The 26,493-nt window shown below is 37.7% G+C and overlaps 1 protein-coding gene across 1 annotated transcript; it reads left to right on the top strand.

Moving 5' to 3' along the window:
• The first annotated feature begins 50 nt into the window (after positions 1-50).
• On the top strand, positions 51-24,781 carry LOC139130102 (Golgi pH regulator-like). Its single transcript, XM_070695822.1, has 13 exons — positions 51-250; positions 4,857-4,916; positions 6,331-6,434; positions 8,786-8,892; positions 11,756-11,863; positions 12,075-12,195; positions 12,706-12,786; positions 13,278-13,387; positions 14,116-14,204; positions 15,473-15,661; positions 16,097-16,186; positions 17,026-17,091; positions 23,035-24,781. The coding sequence occupies exons 1-13, from the start codon at positions 209-211 to the stop codon at positions 23,239-23,241; spliced, it is 1,374 nt and encodes a 457-aa protein (XP_070551923.1). The 5' UTR covers positions 51-208; the 3' UTR covers positions 23,242-24,781.
• Positions 24,782-26,493: the final 1,712 nt, after the last annotated feature.

Here is a 26,493-nt window from a genome sequence, read left to right on the forward strand (position 1 = left end):
GTATAATGAATGATTTTCTAGCCAATCAAAAACCGTTTTAGGAACTCGATGTATACTTATAATATGTATTTCAACATGGCGGCGCCCTAAAGGTGGTGTGGTACTTTCGTCCGTCAAACAAGCAGCCACGCTTCCAAATTTGGAATTGTTGAACTTACCTCGCTATTGCCAGAGGTTACGGCGACTGAACCCATCAGTAAACTCCAAGATGTCGTTCTTCTTGGATGCCGTGGTCATGTTTTCTTCTCAGGTCGGTATGAATGTATTCGCCCCAGTGTTATTGTCGTTTGACATCGGATCGAGACTTTACACGACAGCGCTGCTGGAGACAGCTGCTCTCCACTCGGGAGTATTGACCGAACCCGACTGGGATACAGTTGCCTACGTCAGCATACCGTGCGTGTTTTTAGTGTGTGTCAGTGTCCAATGTCAGACGCGTCATAGAATACTCAATAATCAACGCAACGGCCATCCGATGCTTTTCGCCGGAGATGCTAGCGCATTTGCGAAGATCCGCTTGACTCGGGTCCTTTCTGCGATTCGTTGTCCCTCCAATGGGTAGTGGAGGGAGAGTGGTTGTCCCACACCGCAGACGCTCTAGCTAGTACCTCTCCGCCGATGGTAGTCATTTGACAGCTACTACGTGTACACTGTACACGTGAACGGACTTCCCTGTGTAACTACAGGGCCTTCGCATACATTGAACCGAGGTCTCGTTGATTGCTCCAGGGAGGTAGTTTCCCCCTACGGTCTATGGTGTGCTCGATGCCCTTGCCGATTTTGCAACACCGAAGAATTAGTGGGCCCACCCCGAATAATGTTACAAATGAAAATAATGCTAGGGAGTCTGAGTCAGCAGAACATTATACTCGGGAGTCAGATTTATCTCAAGCTATGGGGAGACCCCCTCCTTACCCCCATGAAAAGCCAATTGTTTTTTTGCATAGAAGATATGGCCTACCAGTGTTCTGCAAGTGTATTCTTCCTCTAGAATATTTTTTTTCTTCACCATTGTTTGTGAAATTCGCGCCTATTTGCATGAATGATGGAGGTAGAAGCAAGACTTTCAACCCATAATCAATTACAAATTCCAATCTCTTATAGATTATATGAATTTATTGCCAGTTCTTCTACTGGGCATGTCCTATATACATGATCAGTGTTTCATCCAGGATGGCATCAACAGGGGGGATTTTCCCCCTTTACCAGAAAATTTAGGGGGGATTTCACCAGTTCATATGTTCTACTTGTATCTCTAACGTGTGACTCCCACCATTTCATTGGGGGCTGGTCCCCCCTTGACAAATTACTAGGGGGTGCCAACATGTCAACAGAGGGGGAATCCCCCCGTCACCCTCTCTAGATGAAACACTGCATGATGCCGATATTCACCAGCGCACACAGTGACATACACATGTATATACACCACAAATGACCGTACTTGTCCAAGAATACCCCCCTAGTTTGACAAAACAAAACTGGCTGTACTAGGGGAAGGGCTCATACTAAACAGCAACCTAATGTTTTCTGCAATATGCCCAATTTCAATGATTTGTGTAGGATTATTGAATACTGGTACCATTTGAACTTTCAATCAATTTCAAAAATCTATATCATCCAAAGAAATTGTTAAAGAGGAAAAACGTACCGACAAGATTTGAGTGAGTATTATCAACAACCTGATGAACTGGCATGCCACGATCACATTGATACTGATAGACATCCACTGGCAAAAGACAGCAATACTCATCAACAATGTCCCAGCGTGACTGACACAGTATTTTACTTCGCGGTCATCGGTATATCGCTGTGTCAAATCAACCTGACTACACTATCCTTGAACAAAGTGACAATTTGGTGTACCCTGCTAGCTTATCATCGGTTATCTCATGACGGTTGAAAAAGGTGAAACCAACAAAATGAAATTCAAAGTCACAATAAAATGTAGATGTAAAAGCTGACACTATAACCAGTATCCAGCCATATTGTATTGTTTACTTTGGATGCTTATCATGACAGGGTTTCACTAAGATATCTGACAGGGCAGAATTTGAAAGTACAGGGGGAGAAAATGTGGGAGGCTGAGGGGGGAAGTGTCAGACAAGGTTATACCCTCTCGTGTGGAAAAATTTGAGAAATTGATGAGTGCAATGGTACAGTCTGATACAATGTGAGAGGTGTTTTCAATTTGTATTTTTACTAAGTAAATCTCTTAGAACACCCCAACGCGAAACAGGGTGTCCCCCCTCTTGCATCGAAAATTTTGAGAAATTGACATGTGAAATGGTCTAATCTGAGAGGCTGAATTCATTTTGCACCGAAAATTGAGTAACCTCCCCTTCTTTCTCTCCATATTGTGAGCAACCCCATTGTAGCTTTCAATTTTTTGAGTGACCCCCTTCACATTCCTCCGACCTCCCCCCCCCCCCCCAAGGCTGTAAATAATGAGGGCTCCTATGGGCTTATTATGCACGGATGTATGTAACATTTTCGAAAACCCTCTAAAAGCAGATGATGGGTGTATACCTGAGCATGGGGTTATAGTACTTATACTCAGATGAGTAGTGTGATGTCCTATCACTCACTAAAATGCCCATCTTCAAAAATACTCCAAAAGTTTAGGAGGGGCTTTTACATGAGCAGCGAGTCATACATGTACTTGGTTGACTGTGTTGAGTTTGAAGTTTCACATTCCCTGATTCTTATATGAAGTTATATTCTCATATAACTAAACGAGTAAAATTAAAACTCAGCTTTGATCGCTAACTATCTTGTTGGTATCTAAATGTCTTTGATAACTTCTGTTTTCAGTGATTAAAAGGAACATTATTATATGACGTGACAGGGAAAGACACTTATTTTTTTATCCACTTGCCCTTCGGGCAAGTGGGGGGTTCAGTTCACTTGCCCGAATTGGAAAACCACTTGCCCAGTATAATTTACGTGTTTGAAAAAAGCTAAAACATTGGTTTTTCATTTCACACACTTTATTTTGAAAATTATCATGTTATCATGAGAAAATGTCAGACATTCTCATAGGGTTCTCCTCACACTTCTAAGAGTGCTGGATGGCTCATTTATATTAAATTAATTATCAAAGCCCCACTAGCTGTATCATTTAGCATTCTCTATGTGATTTTACTTCTGAACTAAAACAAGTTTTTGGGAATGTGCTCTTTGATGGGTTGGAATACAAGTATTGTTAACTGCCCAGGGAGACTGCATGTGCAATTTTGAACAAGAAAAATAATAAATGTGTGCCCAAACGTAAAATGGCACCCAATGCAAATATAGCAAAAACAGTGTACACCGTGCATATATGCATTGAATATTCACGGAAACAACAGAGTAGTCCAATGTAATGCATAGTGTTGAATGTTTTCAACTGGGACAAAAATTTTTTGTTTTCTTTGTAGTATGGTGGGAAATCAAAATAATGTTAACATGTAAATTTACATGTCCAACTTTTCACAAAAGAATGTTTTGTAAAGCTGCAAAAGACTATATCCTGTTAATGGGTAGAATTTAAAGAAAACCAGAAAAAATAGGAAACCTTTTCATGTCAACAAATTTCAAGACTGATTTACAGCTAGTGGGGCTTTCATATTCATAGAAAAAATTCTAACAGTTCATATGTTTGTATGTTTACTTTCTTTAATAGGTCTTAATTTACAAATAATAACAGCCATTTTAATTGTACCTTCAAAGTATTTTTGCAGTTAAAAGTTTTAACTTATATATACAGAAAGAAAAAATCTGAAGCTATAAAGGAATGTTTTGAAACTTCTGAAAAATAATGTACTTCTTTGTCATGTTTTTACTGCGCTGGCATCATACACAAGCCCTATGAAGTTTGGATTACCATTGCACTATACCAGTATCCTATGTTTTTCTAATAACCTAGGTGGTCTTTTTAATGCTCATGCGCAGACTAAATAGAATTTAAACCAACAACCTAAGGCGTCGGTGTTTTTCTATGTGTTTGAAAGCTGAATTTCTCGATGTCAAACTCGCTCCAATTGCTTCTTGACAGTCATTTTAGAATGGGAAAATTCACAAACAGAGAGGTTGGTCGCCACGGACAAGTAACTTTTAGCTTATTCACCTGAAAATTAAGTCAGTGTTCACTGAAAATTCAAAGACTGGACCCGTTGACACCAAAGCTTGCTCATGACTTTCATTGCATGCTGTCTTGCCAGGATGCCACTCACTGTCACTCAACAAGTTAACATTGAAGAGTACGTTTTAGTAAAACTCCCTCTTTTGTGGTGATTTTTCGCCACTGGACTTTATTTTACATCATTATAAACGTTCATACAAAGCACAAAAACCACTGTGTGTTTCTTTTTTTACCGTATCGACATATTGTGAGACACAGTAACCTCACAGTCAATGCAATGAACTTTGGTGAACGTACGCTCCACCAGCTGAACAGCTTTTTCATATGCAAAATCAGCGTACGGTATTTAACCGGTGGTATTGTTTGAACTGCATTTTATTGAAAGCGATTACATGATTCTTTTCATCAACTCTTCATGCAATTTTATGAAAAATCTTATGGAAATGTTCACAATGACATAATATGAAATTTTTTGTTGTTTAAGTCCGTGTTCCCTCACCAGAAAATCGCTCTCGTGAATTCGATTTCTAGGTATTATTTTTTTCACTTGTCCCGTCGGGCAAGTGGCATCGGAGGTTCACTTGCCCGAACGCGACTTTCACTTGCCCCGGGCAATCGGACAACCCTTAGTGTCTTCCCTGCGTGATTGTAAAGAGCAAAGGAAATATAGTGTGTATTTGAAATGAATAAAATAATTCTTGATAACTGCATTTGATAACTGTTTGTTTTATCACAGATTCTCTTCTTCATGGGTGGATGGATTTTCTTCATCAGAAAGTTATACAAAGACTATGAGGTGAGAAACACTAATGCATGTTAAAGAAATAGACATTTTCTGTTTCGACACTTGACATTTCAGTTTTTTCCTGTGTTGAATATTTCATGATGTTGAAAAAGAAAAATGATACATCAGAAATGTCAAACATACCCACACCTATTATTTCATTCACTTGATATCACAGGGGACAAGGTAAAAATAGCAGGGAATTATTCTTCATTTGATTCTGTGATATTCTTAATAAAAACTATACTTGCTGCCGTGGTGGAAGAACTGTTGCCACGCAGGGTTTTCATGATCTTCGCTATTGCAACCACGTTCACATTGCTATAATCTGCTTTTCAATAAAACCGCTTTCATACTGCTATATAATCTGCCAGCCAACACTGCCTAAAACTTATCCGAGGATGACATCAATCTGTCAACGTCACGTGAGATGCCAACACATTGAAGATTAAAGAAAAAATCACAACTATCTCCCACAGTACATCATCCTGTCCTCTGTGCTTATGTTGATCAGCAAAATGTTAGTGTACACTAATGATGGTAGAATCGGTCTCTGTGTTTACTAGTGTTAATGTATTTAAAAAACCTATGCAACAAACAGAGTTGTACAGAATAAAAAAGTATTTGTGTCTGCTAGTATGGTGTCAGTGGCTTGTAGTACTTTGGACCGTATTAAATTTTTCTAGACTTGATTCACTTGCATATAGCAATCTTCATGTTAGAAATTTGTTTGTTCAAGTCCATGGCAATCTCCATGGTAAAATCCGCTATGTTTTGAGTTCATATTCACCGATGAAAGCACCTTGTACTGGCTGCAGACTAGTCTGGAGCCTGAATGACAGCAGTTTGTGTATGTGTGTACGACAGTGAATGAATGTGTGTGTAGATCTTTGGCAGCAAAGTGATTGAAGAAAAGTGACATTTAAGTAATTTTCTGGCGTTAGCCAGGATCCCATGGAAACAGTGAGTTCTTTTGAAGAACATGCACTCGGCTTCAAGAAACCATAACAATGTGATGAGAAACCTGTCAATCAAAATCACGTCAAAGCTAGCGGAAGAGACCCTTTCGCATGTCGATAATGAAATTATTCGTTATAAATGTTAATATCGGACTCTGATTGATTGCAGCTAATATTTGTGAAAACACTCTTTGAGCCGTCACTTCATGATCAGACAAATGAAAATAACAAATACACTGTACATGTGTTTCCAACTCATGAAATTTCTTGGTGCGAGAACATTTATTTTATCAAACAAATGTAAAAATTACAAATAAATGATTAATTGAATAAATAGATAAATAATTTGGTTTGTAAGCTAAGTTGCCATAATCAAGCTCATCTTATTATGACAATCTATCCATTGATTGATTGATTGATTGATTGATTGATTTACTGATTTGGTTAAACACATTATTGTTCTGCAGGTACACCATACAATAGTACAGCTGATTTTTTCCCTGACCTTTGCTTTATCCTGTACAATGTTTGAACTCATCATCTTTGAAATCTTAGGAATCCTGAATTCAAAGTAAGTACTTAAAGATATGCATGTACAGAAAATTTGAAATATGAAAAGATATATATTATTGAAAATGTACAGTACATGTTTCGTGTAAACAAGTACAATAATTTTCATTTCCCCTGTCAAGACATTCCTACCACTAATGACATATATATTTGGTACAAGGTAGGTGTTGTTTGCATGACGACAAAGTTATCATAGCCAACCTGTTTTCCTCTGGGAAGCATTGTTTTAAAACTTGATTTCATCACAATAGACCATGTTACAAGTCATTACTGTCAGTGAATCTGGTTCATGCTATACCTTTCATTTGCATTTTCTTGTACAAGAGGCTGGCTTTACGGCCCTTAAAGGGACAAAGTCAGTCATTTTTCGTGAATTTTGTTTGATACAAGATACTACTTCGATTGTTTGACATGTTGAAAGATAATGAATGAATGGGTGACCATGCATATATTTGACCCCAGTTGTAGACAAATTAAACGAAACCATCGTGAAAATTAATGGTCATGACCATTAATTCATTTTCATGATTGTTTTGTTTATCATGTCTAAAACCGGGGTCAAATATATGCATGGTCACCCATTCCTTCAGTATCTTTCAGTATGTCCTTATTAGTATCTCGTATCAAACAAAATTCATGAAAAATGGCTGACTTTGTCCCCTTAACGAAATAATGATTGAGTCAGGCTGTACCATTTTGACGAATGAATTCGGATGTGGGAGATTGTCTGAGAGCTTGAACTCTTTCAAAAAAACCCCCAGGTTTAAACTTGTCCCCACCCCATCCCGTATAACCCGAGGAACTCCATCTGTCGTACTGTTACTGTAAAAAACCTTTGAGTCCCAAAGTGCCACATCACAGTTTTGCAGATTGTTAATTGTAAATTATGGCTGTTAGCGTTAAATTATCATGGCAATATAGTGGTCACACCTCGTCTGTTTAATCACATTACATCAAGTTGTGAAACGAGAGAAATACAAACATTGGATTCCACAGCACAGGGTGGGTAGTCCAACACAGGTAGACGTGTAGCAATTTATGTTCTCATATACACAGTGTACAAGTATATTGTGTGTAGTTTATGATTGAGATGTATGTAGAAAATCTTCACATCATCTGTGGCAGTGTGTCATAAATGTACATGGGGATTAGTGGAGTGGAATTTTCATGACAAACTACATGGTGTGGTCACAGCTGGGGAAGGTATTGTTCGGCTTCAGTGTATTGAAGCCAATGTAGCTACATATTCTGAGGTCACTCGAGGACACTAATATGATAAACCATGTAACAATATACAGGCTTGTCAACCGCCACATCAATCAAGAAGGCCTGTCTCACTCCATCACAATTTTCATATAATTTTTCTATTGTTTTCAGACCTGCATCAAGTTTTTGTCCGCTTCATAACTATCAAAGTCCTTGCTCTCCTCCAACAACTAATCTTGACATTACAGTTTTGTCTTTGTAACACAAACTGAAAAATGGTGGCTCATGTAGCATCGGTGTTATGGCAAAAGTTGATGATGAAAATATTGTAACTGTCATCATTTATTTTCACTCTCTTTCATCTTGCATTGGCACCAGAAATTATAAAAAACACACAATACTACCCAAATATACAGCAGCACAGGCAAACAAATAAACAAATACAGAAATATTAACACAGTAATTTTAGTGAAGTTTATCCCTGACGTTAGTGTATCTAGAGAAAGTTTCAGCACAGAAATCGTCAAATAGAAATGGATAATAGTGTTTGTATTATTGATAGTTGAGCAGCCTTTGTGTTGAAATTCATCTGAGTTCGATGACGTTGTAGCTATCACTGACATTAGCAATATTTGAATGAACACTTCTTCCAAAGGTGGGTCGGTACCAAAGAACTCCCAATTTAAAACATGATAGAAGTAATACTAGGCAAATGAATTAATGTTGCCCTCAATATGCAGAGTTGAATGGAAAAAAGGTACTGTGAAATCATGAATTTTCACGAGAATTAAATTTAATCATGTTGATGTTGTAGACATATTCACTGGGATTTAAATTCACTGGGTTTTTTCCAAGTAAAACAAGAAATTCTATTATTATTTTACAATCTAACCAGCATTTACTTTACTATTATTTGCTTTTGCAGTTTTATGTTTCCACAAAAAAAATAGGGAAATTACCATAAGTCCCAGTGAATCTAATGCTTCTAAAGTAGTAGACAGATAATGTAGATGCACCATTGGAATTATTGAATACATCCTCTCTTGTATATCGAGTGTCAGAAAAAGAGTGTCCCCCAGATCTGGCACATTTAATACTTAACATTGTCTGTGTGTACCAACGTTCTTCTCTGTGTTTTCTTTTCAGTTCCAGATACTTTCATTGGAGGCTAGACTTAGTCGCTATTCTATTCACTGTCATATTTGTTTTGCCATTCTACATCGCATACTTTACCCTCAGCAATATCAGATTTGGTAAGTGTACTGATGTTGGCAATTCACCAACAGATTCAAATTCATTTTAATCGCAGATAAGATCATTAAAAGCAGCACCATTTTCTGTTAGTATTGTGTGGTTTAAGGCCACCTCTGTTTCTCTGTGCTCTGGTCCACAGTCACCAGTGTGAACATTATTCTCACAGGCGAAACCATGCCATTGAGGGGGTTAACAGCAATATGACAAAGTACATCTTTCTGTAAGGGAACAGCATGTGCACACATCTGATGTGTTCTGTATAAAGCGATAAGTAATACACTTAATGGTCTCACAACAGTCTGCCATACAACATGGCGTTCTATTTAATGTTTGTTGGGCAGTGATTTTATGCCGTTATAAACCCACCAACATTAAAATGAACTGTTTCCATGGCTACCACCAGCTGTGGTCATGAGAGAGCGACCAGAGATTACACTGCTGTTACATGTAAGGGTAAACATGACAGTTCTCATCCAAATCCCGTAGTTTGTAAAGGAGTTCGTACAATTAGTTTCATATACTGTCTTTTCTAAATCGACAGTAATCTTCTGCTGTTGTGCTTCTACTTCTGATAAAATAGCTTGAGCATCCCAAATGACTTCCAGCCAATCAGAAAGCATCTCACAAAAGTTAATTCCTCTATTAGTTCTGTTTCAAACCTCAAATGTTATGGCAGCCATGAAGTGCAATATTTTGGTTGAGTTTATGACAGTTTGTTAGATGCAAAGAGATTACAATGGCAGTGCAAGCAGCAAAGAACAAGCCTTGGTGAATATGAAACCAATCCTCTCATGTCACTGTATTGTCTTTGACCTTCATGTGTGTTGGTGCAATGCTGATACCATCATGATATGCTGTGACTACGGTAGTCCTTTCACAGCAAAAGCTGTGAAAACACTGACTTGACATGTTGAATTTTGCAATGAAGTAAAGTCTGACAAGTTTACGCAGGTCTGTGCTACTGAAAATACTTAAAATATTTTGTCATATGCTGATGGGATTTTTCTATCGCAGAAAGCAAGGAGGTGAATTAAAAAATACATGTACTCTAATGTGTTCGTTCTCTGTTGAAAACTGTAAAGTGCAATGTTCAAGTGGCAAACCATGGGCATAGTGTAAACCATTCACTGCCATGGTTCAGTCCAATCCAATATAATTGAATAGTTTAGTCCATTCCTATTTTTTTAATGGTTCAGTCCAATGGTAAAGCTCTGAATAGTTCAGTCCAATCCTATAGCATTGAATAGTTCAGTCCAATCCCATAACTTTGAATGGTTCAGTCCAATCCTATGTGGTGTTGAATCTCTTGAAAAGAAAATAGGGCTTTAAGTTCGAAGATATTAGACGGCAGTCCTGACTCTTATTTTTTTACAGAATCATTTGAAACTTTTCATATGAAACAAAACTCCAAGGATGAGATCTTTGCTAAATTTTCTACTCCAGTATGCCAAATAGTGATTATATCCAGTTTCTGCACTATATGTTGCATCTTAATCTCAAGACTTTTTTTAAAGCTTACATTTTTAGCTCATATTTGGTTTTATATATAAATACCAAAAAGAGCTTATATGATGAGTCTGAGTGGCGTCTGTATGTCTGTATATTTGTGGGTATGTGCGGATGTATGTCCGTCACACACAAAGGCTCCCATACCGCCAAAGCTACTGTCTCAGTATTTGGTGTACAGGTAGATGTAGGGGTTGAGATGTGAATTTGTTCAAATGAACACATCAGTGTCAAAAATGTGCAAATGAGGTAAGAAAAAGGGAAATTCTGCAAATGTTCATGAGTGGTCGCATGCCAATGGCTGAAACAGGATACTCCACTGACCTGTAGTCATTTCCTGTCATTGTTTATGAACTGTTACATATTAACAGACCTGCTCAAACTAAGGGACAGACCATTAGATCTTGGGAGGGGGTGGCCTCAATGATATTGTTAACATTTTTTTTACAACTGTAAATTTCTAAAAAAAAATTTTTCCAAATGAGAAAAGCTGTGCTAATATTTTTTACTAAGTAAATTTTCAGATTTATAATTTTTTTTAGTTAGACGCTGTCTGAGGATACAATGTACATCCATATCACTAGCGCAAATAAGATTGCGTGCTGTAACTACTTATGGCCCAGTGATTTATATTGCTGATAGATTTTGCGAAATGTTGCAGATCATCTTTTGACAAGCTGAGTAGCTGTTTGCTAAAAATGTGGTGAAATTTCAATATTTGTGTTTTTAGGACAATTTTTGCCCTTTTTTGATCAAAACATCAATTTCTCTGTAGCAGTATGTCAAACTTCTGTCATTCTTGTTGTTTTTCTGGTTGTACTGTGCAGAAATTATTGTCATAACATCAACGTAGAATTTTCCTGCACTGAACAAATAGAAACAACATTTATTGTTGATCTTTGGTACCCATACTGGTATGTACCAATTCTGATCAAATGTTAGCGACATCGTATAATTGCGGTATTTTTTTTAATGGTTCAGTCCAATGGTAAAGCTCTGAATGGTTCAGTCCAATCCTATAGCATTGAATGGTTCAATCCATTCCTATAGCATTGAATAGTTCAGTCCAATCCCATAACTTTGAATGGTTCAGTCCAATCCTATGTGGTGTTGAATCTCTTGAAAAGAAAATAGGGCTTTAAGTTCGAAGATATTAGACGGCAGTCCTGACTCTTATTTTTTTACAGAATCATTTGAAACTTTTCATATGAAACAAAACTCCAAGGATGAGATCTTTGCTAAATTTTCTACTCCAGTATGCCAAATAGTGATTATATCCAGTTTCTGCACTATATGTTGCATCTTAATCTCTAGACTTTTTTTAAAGCTTACATTTTTCTTTCTTTATCCTTACAGTACAAAAGAACCATATGGTAACTGTATTAACCATAGTAGCCTGGTTGATATTCATGTATTTTTTCTGGAAACTCGGCGACCCATTTCCTATACTTAGCCCTAAGCATGGTGAGTACGACAAGGGTATTTTGCTTCAGGTATTTCTTCCTGTTTTGGTTTCACATGCATTGAAATTAGAGCACTTCTGAACAAGATGAACAAACCAGTCTCTGTGTGGGGCAGCTATGCATCCTTCTGAATATGTAGCGCCACCAACTGTTAAAAATATAGATTCTCTTGTTTGCATGATTTGTTTGTTTGTTTTTTCTTTCACCACTAGGCATCTTCACTATAGAACAGGGTATTAGTCGTGTAGGTGTGATTGGAGTGACACTGATGGCACTACTGTCTGGCTTTGGTGCTGTCAACTGTCCCTACACTTACATGTCATATTTTATGAGGTAAGGACTTAAACAAGCTGATGTTTCCAATTCCACAACTAATCGTGTGACCTATCATGATTCTTTCAGTGACAAAGCATCATTTCTACAATGGGCAGTGGGGATGATAAGATAAATGTCAAACTTCCTTGTCAAAAAATTGTTTCAATTCTTTATCAGAATTTCAGTATACTGCAAGTTCAACAGTATTGAAGTGTTTACGCTAAAAACTAGAAAGGTACTTACAGATATAGCTTGCTTGAAATGCTGCTTTGGAGATTGAACCTATAAGAATGTCTGACCTATTGGCGTAAACACATATCAATGCCAATGTCACATGAGTGAAAACCTGTGGGAAGGAATGGTGTTCTCTCACTGTTATATCGATAAAGCAAGTATGCACATTTGCTCTGTATTTACTGTCTGCATGTAATAATGTTTTGTAAAGCTGAAATTTACTGAATTATACAAAGACTCACTGATAACAATGAACATGTAACTTACCTGCTTGATCACACTGGTTTTTCTCAGGCACGTCAATGATTCTGACATCCAGGCACATGAGAGGAAGTTCATGCAAATCATGGACATGATCTTGACCAAGAAGAAGAGGTAAGAACAATGTCTAGTACCATGGTGTGTGAATTGTGTGTGAATTACATATGATTGGTATAATTCATGCTTCCATGTATTAACCCTTTTCCTGCCAGACGGTATCACTTCCCCATCTGCCGAGTCAGTAAAAAGTGGTATTGAGCCAAAACCATATGTATTTTCACCCACTTGGCTTGGTATGTTATAGCAGCTTTAGTCTGTAAAAATCATGTTTACAGTATCTCTGTCTTCAGGGACCTTCAAATCTTCAAGTCTTTGTTAAAATGCACCATATGGGACATGTTTTGCTTCACTAGTTTTAACCAACTTGACCTGATGGTGAAATATGAACTTGGCAGGTAAAGGGTTAAACCAAGTGAATTGTCATTGAAGATGCTATGAGCAGCATTCTTTTGACCACACTGGTTAAATTGGTTTGAAAAAGTTTCGGGGATAAGGTTGTTCAAATTCAAGAATACAACCACACTGTATGTCATTATGCGTTTCAGGATTGCATTGGCAGAGAGGGAGAGTTTGCAGCGAGCTGCCAGTGGTGCCCCAAAACAGACCGGTATCTGGGGAATGCTGAAAAATGTTACCGGATCCAGTGGTAAAGAAAGTATCCCATTGAATTGAATCCTGCAAATCTTGTTTCCCTAGTAACTTCACTGTACAATATTTCTATAAATTGTTTAAAGTTGAGAATGAAAATTAAAATGCACTTAAGTAACATTGTGCTCCATCAGCTGAGATGATCAGCAAGAGAGTCAAAATTTTAATAAATCAGACTTTTGTACAACATTCGTGCAATACTTTTCAAATAATATCCAAACTTCTACATGGCATTTCTACCGTATTTATAGGAAATTAAGAAAGTTTACGAATTTACAGTGAAACCTACTGCTCATGGTAATATGCATACACACAAGTGTGAACAAGTTTGCCAGAGCATGGCCAATAGTAAGTTTCTTATCAATGGCAGAATACACCCTGAGGATGAATATTCAAACTCTCAAATATTTACACTGGCTTGTTTGTATTCTGTGTTATGGACTCTTTAAGAAGCCTGTGTAGGAACTGAAGTTTTTTCTGTCTATCTTTTGTGTGGAAACTTTAATTTGTACAATTCGTGCTATAGTGTTAATACAGCTGCAATGGCCAGTTTAAAATGAATATTGAACATTTTAGGTTATTTGTTATCTTTGCACCAAAATTGTGCATGGTAACCCCTGATATTTATTGTTGAGTTTGAAAGAGAATTAGTTTAGAGCGCCATCGAGGAAAGTCTGAGAAAAAGTTCAGATTTACCGGTTTCTTTGGCACATATGCCTTAACTGCGTTTGTCAGATATAAGTCAGTTACAGCAAGAAGTCAATGCGTATGAAGAGCTGAGTCGACAGCTGTTTCTGGAAGTCGTTGACCTTCACAACACCAAGGTAGAGATGTCAAATGTCTGCATTGAAGAATTAAACTGTCAGTCAGCATTGTTTTATCAAGCATTACATTATGCATACATCACATTATGCAAGTGAAGTTTTTTCTCAGTACATGTACATGTATAAGAAAATTAAGGAGTTAGCATTAGTCAAATATCAAATAAAGACTCCTGTTCCTTTCTTTTATCCATCGAGTAAATGTTGAATAAACAGTGTGCCCTCTAAGGGCAGATGAAATTTTTGAGTCAAATTGAAGAAAAGTTGACATGCTGTGTGTCACTGCATGCATGGACAGGTTATAACTAAAAGTCAGCAGGTAGAAGTATAGCGCCCTCTATGGTCGTATGTCTTTCTCAATTCCTGATTCTCTCATTTGAGTCAGTTAGAAGACCATGAAAACAACAATGGCTGCCTACTTGCCCATAAATCGATCGGCAAGATAAGTTTACTATCTGTATATCAATGCCGAGACTTACAGAAATGACGTTTTCAGATTTTCTTTTACCCCCCAAAAATCAGGAAAACGTTATCTGTGTAAATTATTAATCTGCTAAGCATTTCTAGTCATTGGCAGGCTTTTTACAGCTGCGTCAGTGATGCGTCAGATTACTTGTTATTTTGATTGTGGCAGGCAGGTTTGCCGTACGTCATGATACGTCAAATTGGCTCAGTGGGCACACTGAATAAATTTAAGTGCACACACATCATTTACACGTCTTAATTTCAGTTCAAACACAATTTTATGATCTGGAGACAAACTGTAGTTGATACACTTTCAGCTATATCACATCCTTCCACAGACAAGAAGCTTGTATCACTTTGCTGTGGCTAGTGATCGTGGAATACATCAACTGTATGATGTGACATGTTACATTATAGATAGTAATCATGAAGTGGAATGCTACTATAAATACTCTGTGTAAATTTTCATTGCAAACCTCATTGTAGATGGATGACATGTTGTGGCTTTGTGATTATGTGAAAGGGGGTTTTGATTAGATAGAGGGGATTCACGCAGTCACGCATCATGGAGAAAACCCTGTCAAGGTAACAAAATAAATTACCAGGTCCAAGACACAAATAGAAAAAGACAGTAAAGATCGCATTAATCCAGTTGCTCATATCAGTCAAAGTTCTAGTGTCAGCATACCGGTAGTGTTCAGTTGCTGCATTGGCAGTACCATCAGTAGCAGTGCTCCAGCGACTACATGTACATTCTCCATGTTTCATCTGACGGCAAATTTACGTGTTCTTGTCTTCCAATGCAGGAGAGGATAATCTATTCCAGGACCCTGCAAGGCAAATACTTCAATTTCATGGGATACATATTTTCCATGTATTGCATGTGGAAGATCTTCATATCAACTGTGAATATTGTGTTTGATAGAGTCGGCAAGACAGATCCTGTCACCAAAGGTGTAGAGATTGCCGTCAATTATTTTGGAATTCAATTTGATGTGAGTCTAAAGCTTTTGACGTTTTTATGCCCCTTCCCACAGGTGCTGATGTGACTAGACCTGTTCACCCCCAGGGCCATGTGAATAGGTCCACACTCACCATTAATAACAATGGGTTCAGGCTAAGCCATTGTAGTGAAAGGGACAATAAAAAGAAATGAATCAAATTAGTGACTCAGTGACTGTGCACATGTACAATTCTCTCTACTAAGGTAGAATGTGCCTCTATGACAGATATTTATCCTCAAAACCTTTAGAATATCGGCCAGTTTGAATATCAAATATCAGTAAATTCAGGTAAATTTTTCCTCAAGTAACAACATTTTCATGGAATATAAAATGCAAAGCTGCTTTTTAAACACCACAAGGGAATGCAGACTGCAATCTTGGTTGAAATCAACATTATTTATGTTTTTTACCCTTTTCTCACCACAGGTAAAGTTCTGGTCACAACAGATATCTTTTCTTTTAGTCGGTATCATTATAGTAACTTCAATCAGGGGGCTGCTAATTAACTTGACAAAGGTAAGCTTAACTGTTGTGCATGGAGTGTATCAACATTATCAATGTCATGAACCATTCATTCTACCACCAAATCAAACAAATATCAAGTTTATGACTCCTACAAGATTTGCAAGGAACATAAAATATTTCAATGGAAAATAGTGAATTTTAGAAACAGGCATCATCAGCTTGCAATGAAATCTAAGACTCATCTCATTGATGGTTTATTAGAAGCAGTGACTTACAAAAGAATAAATCAAGTATCAAGATGGGAGGCAACATCTCAACGGTCATGTTTTAAAGTTGCAACGTCCGCCTTGTGTGTATATGTATAAAAACCCACCGTCATATTACTCTTGTTTAACCCTTTCACCACCATGGTTTGTCCCAAATCCATTGTTTACTATGGTAAAGTTGGACCTGTATACAGGGAACTGGGGGTGAAAGGGTTTAATCAGACTGTGCCTCAGAGACAGACATTCAAACTCTCAAAACTTTTACACTTCTTTTCTGATCTACCACTTGTGGGGGCTCATTTTAAACCTCTCGGAGTGACAAAATTTTCAGTCTCAATTTTCCAAAAATTCGAAATTGTATTATTCCCCATAGACTTAACACAGGGATGGCGGCTATTTTGGTTTTTAGATATCAGTAAATGCTAATTAATTTGTGCCTTAGTAACAAACTTTGCATGGCGACCCCTGATTTTGATGCTTGATTTTGTAAGAGAATGTTTGAAAGTTTCAGTGAGGAAATTTGAGCAAAAGTTTTAGTCTTTCACTTTCGAGATGGATACTACCCTAAGAAAACCAGTTTAAAATATTTCTGAATTGTTGGTTTGTGTTGTATTTGTTTTATAGTTTTTTTATGCTATCTCAAGCAGTAAGTCTTCCAGTGTTATTGTCCTGGCATTAGCACAGATTATGGTGAGTACCCAGCATCCGTCAATCCAAGACACTTTTTGTTGTGCAGTCTGAAAGGAGCCTATGAAATTTGCATAAAAGTTCGTGTTATAGAGCCTCGTTTTCGTTACGCTGACCGCCACTGCAGTGAGGGATAAAATACGGCGAAAGGGTGGTCTTTAAATATCGACGTGCAGCAAAACGTACAATAGCTAGAACTATAATTTTTGCTTTCAGTTGTAGCATACATACTAATGATCTGTTTTCCCTGGTTAAACTCACAAAAGTTGAGAAGATTTTATTTAAATCGCTACAAAGTCGGGTGGCGAGGTCGACCCGCCAAATGCGGAAGTAAACTTCACCTTTTTCGTTAAAACAGCTCGATAATGACCTTAGAGGTCTTAAGCCAAGCCGAAAATTTCAGAAAATATTCATTTAACTATTATCAACATTTGGTGAAATTTTCATGACCGTGCGACCATGGACATGTATTTGCGGCAGTGTTGAATGTTGGCATGCAGTTACCATATCGCTGTATACGTAGATCTCGAGGGTCTATGAGTATACGAACACCCGTTACGCTACGTACACTCCACGCTGTTTACCGCGACCAAACCACTTGTAGTTCACACGGCGCGGGTGTTACACGATTAATCTTTCATTTTTTTCAAAGTTTACTCCTATAATCTCGGGTCACTGATGTTATATATAAATAAAGTATTTAATTAATGTCACATTATGACCATCAATACTTAAAAAAATTTTTGCTAGTTACATGAGTTATAAAATGTGCCAGTCTAGTTCGAGCACGCACGGTAATGCTAGCAGGGATGGCCGCAACGCGCAGCTGTTTACGGCTATCATTCTAGCCGCATCTATATTCACGTACTCGCGTGCGCGATACAGAGTAGCCGTATTTATCCACGGAGATTTTTTGCAGTCGATGTTATTTCCCATAGTTTTTGTATGCTTGCTAGCTACTAGAATGCGGAAAACGGAAAAAATCACTCATAAACGAAAACAGCACTGCTAGTCAGTACGACGGGTGTCTACCACTATACTACACGTGTACGGCCGCAGACAGTGATAAACGTAGCCCTTCTGTCACCGTAGTGTTTTTTTCCGTTTGCACTGTAAACGACTTTACCCAGAAGCCAGCCAGGCAGATTGTGTTGGCCAGTGAGGTAACACAAGCTTGCAGTCTTGCTTCCTCGTCACAATCATTGAAAACGTAAACAGAACCGAAAAAATCTGCCAAGTTAGCCGGTGAAGGACCGAGAAAGAGCTGAAAGAGTTTACGTGTACACTCACGCTGCGCTGTACAGTGTACGTCGCCATGTTAGATTTAACACATGAACGTCGCTGCATAGTCAACTTCAACGAGACTTATTTCAAAAACGGAGGCTTAAGCCACTGAGATTTTTTCAGATCGTATGGACCTACTCAAGATACGTCCCCTCCCTACTTCTCATGGAAATTTGACTTTGGATATGCTTTTGCGGCAGTGTTTAGTGAACGGCATTTTCGGTCGCTCGAAAACCATGAAAATAAGGATAACGCAAAAACGAATCGATAAAACCCCATAAAAAATCATCGGCGAACACTAACTAAGAGTACAATTCAGCCGCTAACTGGAAACAGGACGGATGCTAAACGAAGGCTGAGATATCTGCGGATAAAATTCTGGCGAAAAATGCCATAACCGTCACTCACTGGCTAGAGGGCGCTGTTCGAATTTGAACTAAATCCCTAATTATGCATGCAAATGAAGTACCCTCCTTTCAGACTGGTGATTCCAGAATATTTCAAACAGGGTCTTGTACAGAAAGCAGTATGAAGTTACAATTTCCATCAAATTGTCATCAGATGTTAATAGTGTGTGTGTTCTCAGAACGTGCAAAATTCTAATTTGAAAGTTATTTTTTTGAAGTTTATTTCAAACAATGTGTCTATAGTAGTATTACAAAAAAAAAATATTCAAAAGTAATACTAAGATTATCACAAAAGGGAAATTAAGATAATTAAGTATGTAAATTGATGCATTTTTCAGTATTTTTGTTATGTCTGTACAATACCTTGTTTTCTACAGCAATATATCAAAATGTCTAGTGCTCATCATAGTAATGTTCAATGTCCATTGTTATTCTTGACATTGAAATTTAGTCCAGTCAAGAATTTGTTTGTCAACAATGACATTGGAGAGTGTGCAAATGAGCAAAGTTGTCGAGGGTGATACTTTACCTTGTAAATCAATATTCTTTAGGGAAATCAACAACTAAATGTACTTGTTGCAGAATGAAAATATCGCATAGAGCAACAAACATTCAGGGAAAGACACTAAGGGTTGCCCGATTGCCCGGGGCAAGTGAAAGTCGCCTTCGGGCAAGTGAACCTCTGATGCCACTTGCCCGACGGGACAAGTGAAAAAAATAATACCTAGAAATGGAATTCACGAGAGCGATTTTCTGGTGAGGGAACACGGACTTAAACAACAAAAATAATCATAATATGTAACAGGTCTGACCTGAGCGAGCGCAGCGTAGGGTATATCGTCGTTGATGTTTTCAGGCAATAGCATGCTAATTTCTGTGTTTGATGCATGATGCATATCTTGGCCATTGAGGTTGAATTGTTGTCAATTGTTTTCTAGAATAACATTTATAGCAATTTAACTCGGAAATGTCAAGTTCACAAACAAAATTTATATAAAACTGGTAAATTATATGATTCCGATCAGTTTATTATATTAAACAGGGGCGGAAACAGAGACAGTCTAATGTAAAACACGTACTTGATATTCCGGTCGGTAGCTATCTCAGCACACGATTTTTAATTCTCGCGTGAGTTGACCGTTCTCGCGAGAGTAGGCTTGTTTCAAAATGGCGGCGCCTAGTGATGACCGATCCGGGCCTTCAAAAGTGATCAAAAATTGTCATTTTGAACCAAATTTCACACTTTCTTTGAAACAGAAAGATTCTTTTGTCGGAAATACACATTGTTGAGTAGGATTTGTGGTAGATGATATCTTTAATTTCATGCAATCCATGTAAAAGTATTCAAAATGGCCGCCTCCATGGAAGTGCTCTCTTTTCAAACTCGTAGGTATATATAGAGATTCCATTCTAAATTTCGTGTACACGCGTTAGTCTTAATGCTCACTTCGCGAGCGGCCTTTGGCCGCTCTCGCTGCGCTCGCTAATATGTAACAGGTCTGACTTGAGAGCGAGCCCAGCGTAGTAGGGTATATCGTCATTGATGTTTTCAGGCAAAAGCATGCTATTTCTGTGTTTGATGCATGATGCATATTTTGGCCTTGCTGTCAACTCGGAAATGCCAAGTTCACTAACGAAAATTATTTACAACTGGTAAATTATATGATTCCGATCAGTTTATTGTAACAGGGAGGGGAACAGAGGCAGTCTAATGTAAAACACATACTTGCCCAGCCTCGGTAGCTCTCAGCACACGATTTTTAATTCTCGCGTGAGTTGACCGTTCGTTCTTCCGAGGTTTGGCTTGTTTCAAAATGGCGGCGCCTAGTGATGACCGATCTGGGCCTTCAAAAGTGATCGAAAATAGTCATTTTAAACCAAATTTCACATTTTCTTTGGAACAGATAGATTCTTTTGTCGAAAATACATATTGTCGAGTAAGATTTGTGGTAGATGATAACTTTAATTTCACGCAATCCGTGTAAAAGTATTCAAAATGGCAGCCTCCATGGAAGTGCTCTCTTTTCAAACTCGTAGGTATATAGAGATTCCATTCTAAATTTCTTGTACACGCGTTAGTCTTAATTCTCGCTTCGCGAGCGGCCTTCGGCAGCTCTCGCTGCGCTCGCTATTATGTCATTGTGAACATTTGCATAAGATTTTTCATAAAATTGAATGAAGAGTTGAAGAAAAGAATCATGTAATCGCTTTCAATAAAATGCAGTTCAAACAATACCACCAGTTACCGCACGCTGATTTTGCATATGAAAAAGCTGTTCAGCTGGTGGAGCGTACGTTCACCAAATCAAAGTTCATTGCATTGACTGTGAGGTGTCTCACAATATGTCGATACGGTAAAAAAAGAAACACACAGCGGTTTTTGTGCTTTGTATGAACGTTTATAATGATGTAAAAATAAAGTCCAGTGGGGAAAAATCACCACAAAAAAGGGACTTTTACTAAAACGTACTCTTCAATGTTACTGTAACTTGTTGAGTGACAGTGAGTGTCATCGTGGCAAGACCGCATGCAATGAAAGTCATGAGCAGGCTTTGGTATCAACGGGTCCAGTCTTTGAATTTTCAATGAACACTGACTTAATTTTCAGGTCAATAAGCCAAAAGTTACTTGTCCGTGGCGACCAACCTCTCTGTTTGTGAATTTTCCCCGTTCTAAAATGACTGTCAAGAAGCAATTTTAGCGAGTTTGACATTGAGAAATTCAGCTTGCAAGACACATTGAAAACCACCGACGCCTTAGGTTGATAGTTTAAATTCTATTTAGTCTGCGCATGAGCATTAAAAAGACCACCTAGGTTATTAGAAAAACATAGGATACTGGTATAGTGCAATGATAATCCAAACTTCATAGGGCTTGTGTATGATATCAGCGCAGTAAAAACATGACAAAGAAGTATATTATTTTTCAGAAGCTTCAAAACATTCCTTTATAGCTGCAGATTTTTTTCTTTCTGTATAGATAAGTTAAAACTTTTAACTGCAAAAATACCTTGAAGGTACAATTAAAATGGCTGTTATTATTTGTACATTAAGCCCCAAGAAAGTAAACATACAAACATATAAACAGTTAGAATTTTTTCTATGAATATGAAAGCCCAACTAGCTGTAAATCTTGAAATTTGTTGACCTAAAAAGGCTTCCTATTTTCTCTGGTTTTCTTTAAATTCTAACAATTTACAGGATATAGTCTTTTACAGCTTTAAAAAACATAGTGAAAAATTGGACAAGTAAATTTACATTTTAATCATTATTTTGATTTCCCACCATACTACAAAGAAAACAAAGCATTTTTTGTCCCAGTTGAAAACATTCAACACTATGCATTACATTGGACTACTCTGTTGTTTCCGTGAATATTCAAGTGCATATATGCACAGTGTACACTGTTTTTGCTATATTTGCATGGGGTGCCATTTTACGTTTGGGCACACATTTATTATTTTTCTTGTTCAAAATTGCACATTCAGTAAACAATACTTGTGGGCAGTAAACAATACTTGTATTCCAACCCCCCCCCCCCCCCTCCCCCTCCAAGAGCACATTCCCAAGAACTTGATTTAGTTCAGAAGTAAAATCACATAAAGAATGCTAAATGATACAGCTAGTGGGGCTTTAATAATTAATTTAATATAAATGAGCCATCCAGCACTCTTAGAAGTGTGAGGAGAACCCTATGAGAATGTCTGATATTTTCTCATGATAACATGATGATTTTCAAAGTAAAGTGCGTGAAATGAAAAACCAGTGATTTAGCTTTTTTCAAACACATAAATTATACTGGGCAAGTGGTTTTCCAATTTGGGCAAGTGAACTGAAGCCCCCACTTGCCCGAAGGGCAAGTGGATAAAAAATACGAGTCTTTCCCTGACATTGTGGAAGTTCGCCATTTTTATGACAAAGTCAAGTATAAATCTGGCTGTGCATAAAATTGTGGTCCATTCTCTACACGGCTTGATCAATATCTTTACTTATATAAGTATTGTCTTCTCAACACTTCATCTCATGAATGTAGAGTAATTACTGCGGGGGTTGTCTATCGTTTGAGCGCTGCCATTAATCTCCAATGAGTAGTCACATGCATGGGCATGGTATTCGTGAATCTGTAGAGTATTATTTTTGACAGTTACTTTCAAAAAATAATTATAATCATTTAGATGTCCACTTCCAACTTTACGATGTATCTGTTGTTTGCATATCTCACAATGACAGCTTTTCCGTTCCTTCCTTCACAACAGGGTATGTACTTCGTATCGTCAGTACTTCTTATCCGGATGAACATGCCCCTTGAGTACCGCAGGATAATAACGGAAGTCCTCGGTGATCTGCAATTCAACTTTTACCATCGTTGGTTTGATGTGATCTTTCTCGTCAGTGCTCTGTCCAGTATAGGATTCCTCTATCTTGCCCATCAACAGACGCCTGAGAAACATATGACTCCCTGACAGCCAATGAACAGTCATTGAGTGGATCACATGACTATGCTTTAATTGCTACATAAAATGGGCAGAACCAGATACACATTACTTAGCCAATCGGTGTTGGAGAAGATGAGTGGCATTGCAAAGATTGACATGTGATGGAGGGGTGCTAGTGTTTGGAGTCTTAAGCAGCTAGAATTCTTGTGGTACACCAGGTCAATGCAAAGAACGATAATAAATATGCGGTATACTTCATAAGAAGCATTAGAAAGTATATACTGATAGAATTATCAGGATGATTAAATCAGGATACAAACAGTTCAAAGCTTATGATAATGATATCTGACTGAAATCTATGTAATCAAATCGAAAATAATCGTAGATATACTCACATTTGAAGCAATCTTGGGAGGAAGAGCATGCACTCAACGCGTGGTTGTCACCATACTGCCATTGCACGCTGTGATAGTTGATAAACATTAAATATTACGGCCAAACCCTGCGGTGACAGTAGTTTTCAAAATGGCTTAAGACATTGCTATAAGTGAAATTGAAGCAGCTCTCGTAGATGTGACAGCAACTGAAGATCCAAGGTCCTGTAATTGCAGTTGGGTTTAAACATGTAAGAGAGGACGGCCGGATGCAGGGCATGTCCATACAGAGCTTTGATGAGTTCTGCAAAACAGCATCCTCAAAGGGGGGACACCCCAACAAGCAAGCGCAGCGCGATGACAACTGTGCTTTAAGTTAGATCAGGCCTCGAAAATGAAAGACTTGGACTTTTGCTCAAAGTTTCCTTTAGCGCAGTTTCAACCATTCTCATTAAAATTCAAGAATAAAAATTGGGAGTCACTGTGCTAATTCGGTACAAGAGAGACAAATTACCCAATATTTACCAATTTTGACATTCAAAATTGCTGTCACTCCTGTTTCATCGCAATGGGTGAAAATAAAATGCCAGATTTTCAAAAAACTAAGCCAATGAAAACATTATTTACTCCATAATCTTTAAAATAAGCCCCCACAAGTGGTAGGCTGAATAATATTATTAAAGTTTTGAGAGTCTGACTATCTGTCCCTTATGTGTATTCTGCCTCTGGAGTCGTTTGAACTATTTTGTATGCTGTGCGCCCTCTGCCAGAGACGCTTTCAACTCCCAGAGTCAGATGACATTTCGGAACTCCCTGAGTCTGTTTTGGGAATTGCTTGAAATGTATTTACATCAATCCCATGCTAGTTTATAAAATGTTGTGAAATTTTCTTGCATCCAAAGGACTTATTGTGTCAGTAGCAAGTTGTTAGCTTTAAGGGCACGCTGTTGGAAAGGTAGACCATCTGTGACTTTAATTTCCAAACTTTTCAAAAATTTATGGTAGCAATACTGTAAAACTGTAGACAAGAAGGAATAATAAATAAAACACATCTTCTCAATTTCATGTGAAATCTCAAACTCAAAATGTAAGTTGATGTTTAAAATATCGTACAACTGTACTTTCATCATTCATTTTCATTTCTTTAAAGTATGGTTTTATCGTCTAATAAATATTGAGGTGGTGGCATGTGAGTTATCTGGCTCAGTAGCTTTTTTATAAACATTGTCAGTCATGTTTTTGTCACATAACAGAAAGAAGTTACATTTCAGAAGGATCTAATTACAAAGTCTAACTCTCAGAAGACGATGGATAAAATCAAATTTTTAAATGACAAATGGACGTTTGACACAAAAAAAATGCAAGAAACTGTCAGTTTCTCTGTATTTTTTAATGAAAAACATCTGTTTTCTACAATTCCGCTCTACGCTAAAATTCCGCTCTACGCCCACACGCTGCATAGATGTGATGGGACGACTAGCTCATATTGGAATTTTAGAAAACAGGCGACTGTGCTCACATTAAATGTACATGGTTACCCTGCTCATCCCCCCTACCCACCATTGCAAATTTACCAGTATTTGGAAGTCACATACCTGCCACATAAATGTTACTACCTATTTAGGTTGTTTTACTCATGAAATAGTTTGCTGGGACTAATTGTACTTGTAACAGGGCTGTAGCCTGCAAAGGGGTGAGGTAGGGATGTCGTTGGCCCCCTAGAATATTCCAAACTATCAATATGCAAACGTAAAGCTAGGTTCCACCCCGCCCCTTTGGCAGTTTGGTCAGGCTACAGGCCTGGTTAATATTTAAATCAAATTATATGGTATGTCGTGACACGTCACAAATCATGTTCTGTTTGTGTCTGTCTTTTTACCTGTCGATGTACGAGGGACACTACATACAGTAAGTAGCGTGTAGAATTTCATAGAGCCATTTGCAGATAACTATTTTCTCTTGAACTTGACTTTTACGTACGACTTACACAAAAGAAGTACTTTCTTTGAATCTGAGTTTCTTTTTCCTAATATTTGAAAATAAAATATTTTAAATTATTACTTTCATTTTTCCGACAGGTACAGCGCCGTTTATGCAGCTAGCTGAAGGTAAGGTCATTTTGTGGAGTTCATTTGTGATTCGCAACGTTGAACTACACTTACCAACTGAAGTTCCTTGATATAGATCGTAACGTTTTGTTTTGTTTTGTCCTTTGCCGACGACTTCAATATTAAAAAATAGGTACTTATTCTTGATTATTGTTCGCCAAATATCTCAACTATCGACAATGGCCACGGATTAAAGGCCTACCGACCATTAAGCTGTTCCATGGCAACCCGTGAATTAAGGATATTAGTTATATGCATTGCTAAAGCTTGTAACTGTGCTTGTTTAGAATCGTAGAAATTTCAGGTCATTTCACTACCACGCTAATTCTTCACTTGTCGTTACATTTGCTTCACTAGTTGTTTTACACCTACGACGAGAAATAATCTCATACTTCTGTGGCCCTGCTGATATTCCACTCAAATATTGCATATAGTCCTCTAATTCCTATGCAAAAGAGTTTGTCACAAAGTGATTGTGAAGAATAGTAATCCAAAACCAGATGTGAACTGAATGTGCCCACATGTTATACAACAGGTTCATTAATAGTAGTACGATTCACAGAATGTTGGATATCCAGTAAACAGACTAGAAAAGTTTAGCATTTACTCAACAGAACAACTTGACCTGCTAATGTTACCCCTGAATGGAAGGAATGACGTGTTATATGCAAATGACTTGTACAGATTTTGAGTTTGACGAACTTACAAACTTAGTTATCAACCATTGAAATTGACTGCTGATGACTCGACATGTATTGACATTTATCAGACACTACTGGAAGCACGAAATAATACAG

The sequence above is a fragment of the Ptychodera flava genome, chromosome 3 (genome assembly GCF_041260155.1).
Source record: "Ptychodera flava strain L36383 chromosome 3, AS_Pfla_20210202, whole genome shotgun sequence".
NCBI lineage: Eukaryota > Metazoa > Hemichordata > Enteropneusta > Ptychoderidae > Ptychodera > Ptychodera flava.

Coding starts and splice junctions, on each gene's coding strand:
- LOC139130102 (XM_070695822.1), top strand. CDS start 209: ATGTCGTTCTTCTTGGATGCCGTGGTCATGTTTTCTTCTCAG. Junction 12,787..13,277: donor ATCTTGACCAAGAAGAAGAG/GTAAGAACAATG, acceptor TATGCGTTTCAG/GATTGCATTGGCAGAGAGGG. Junction 15,662..16,096: donor ATTTTGGAATTCAATTTGAT/GTGAGTCTAAAG, acceptor TTCTCACCACAG/GTAAAGTTCTGGTCACAACA.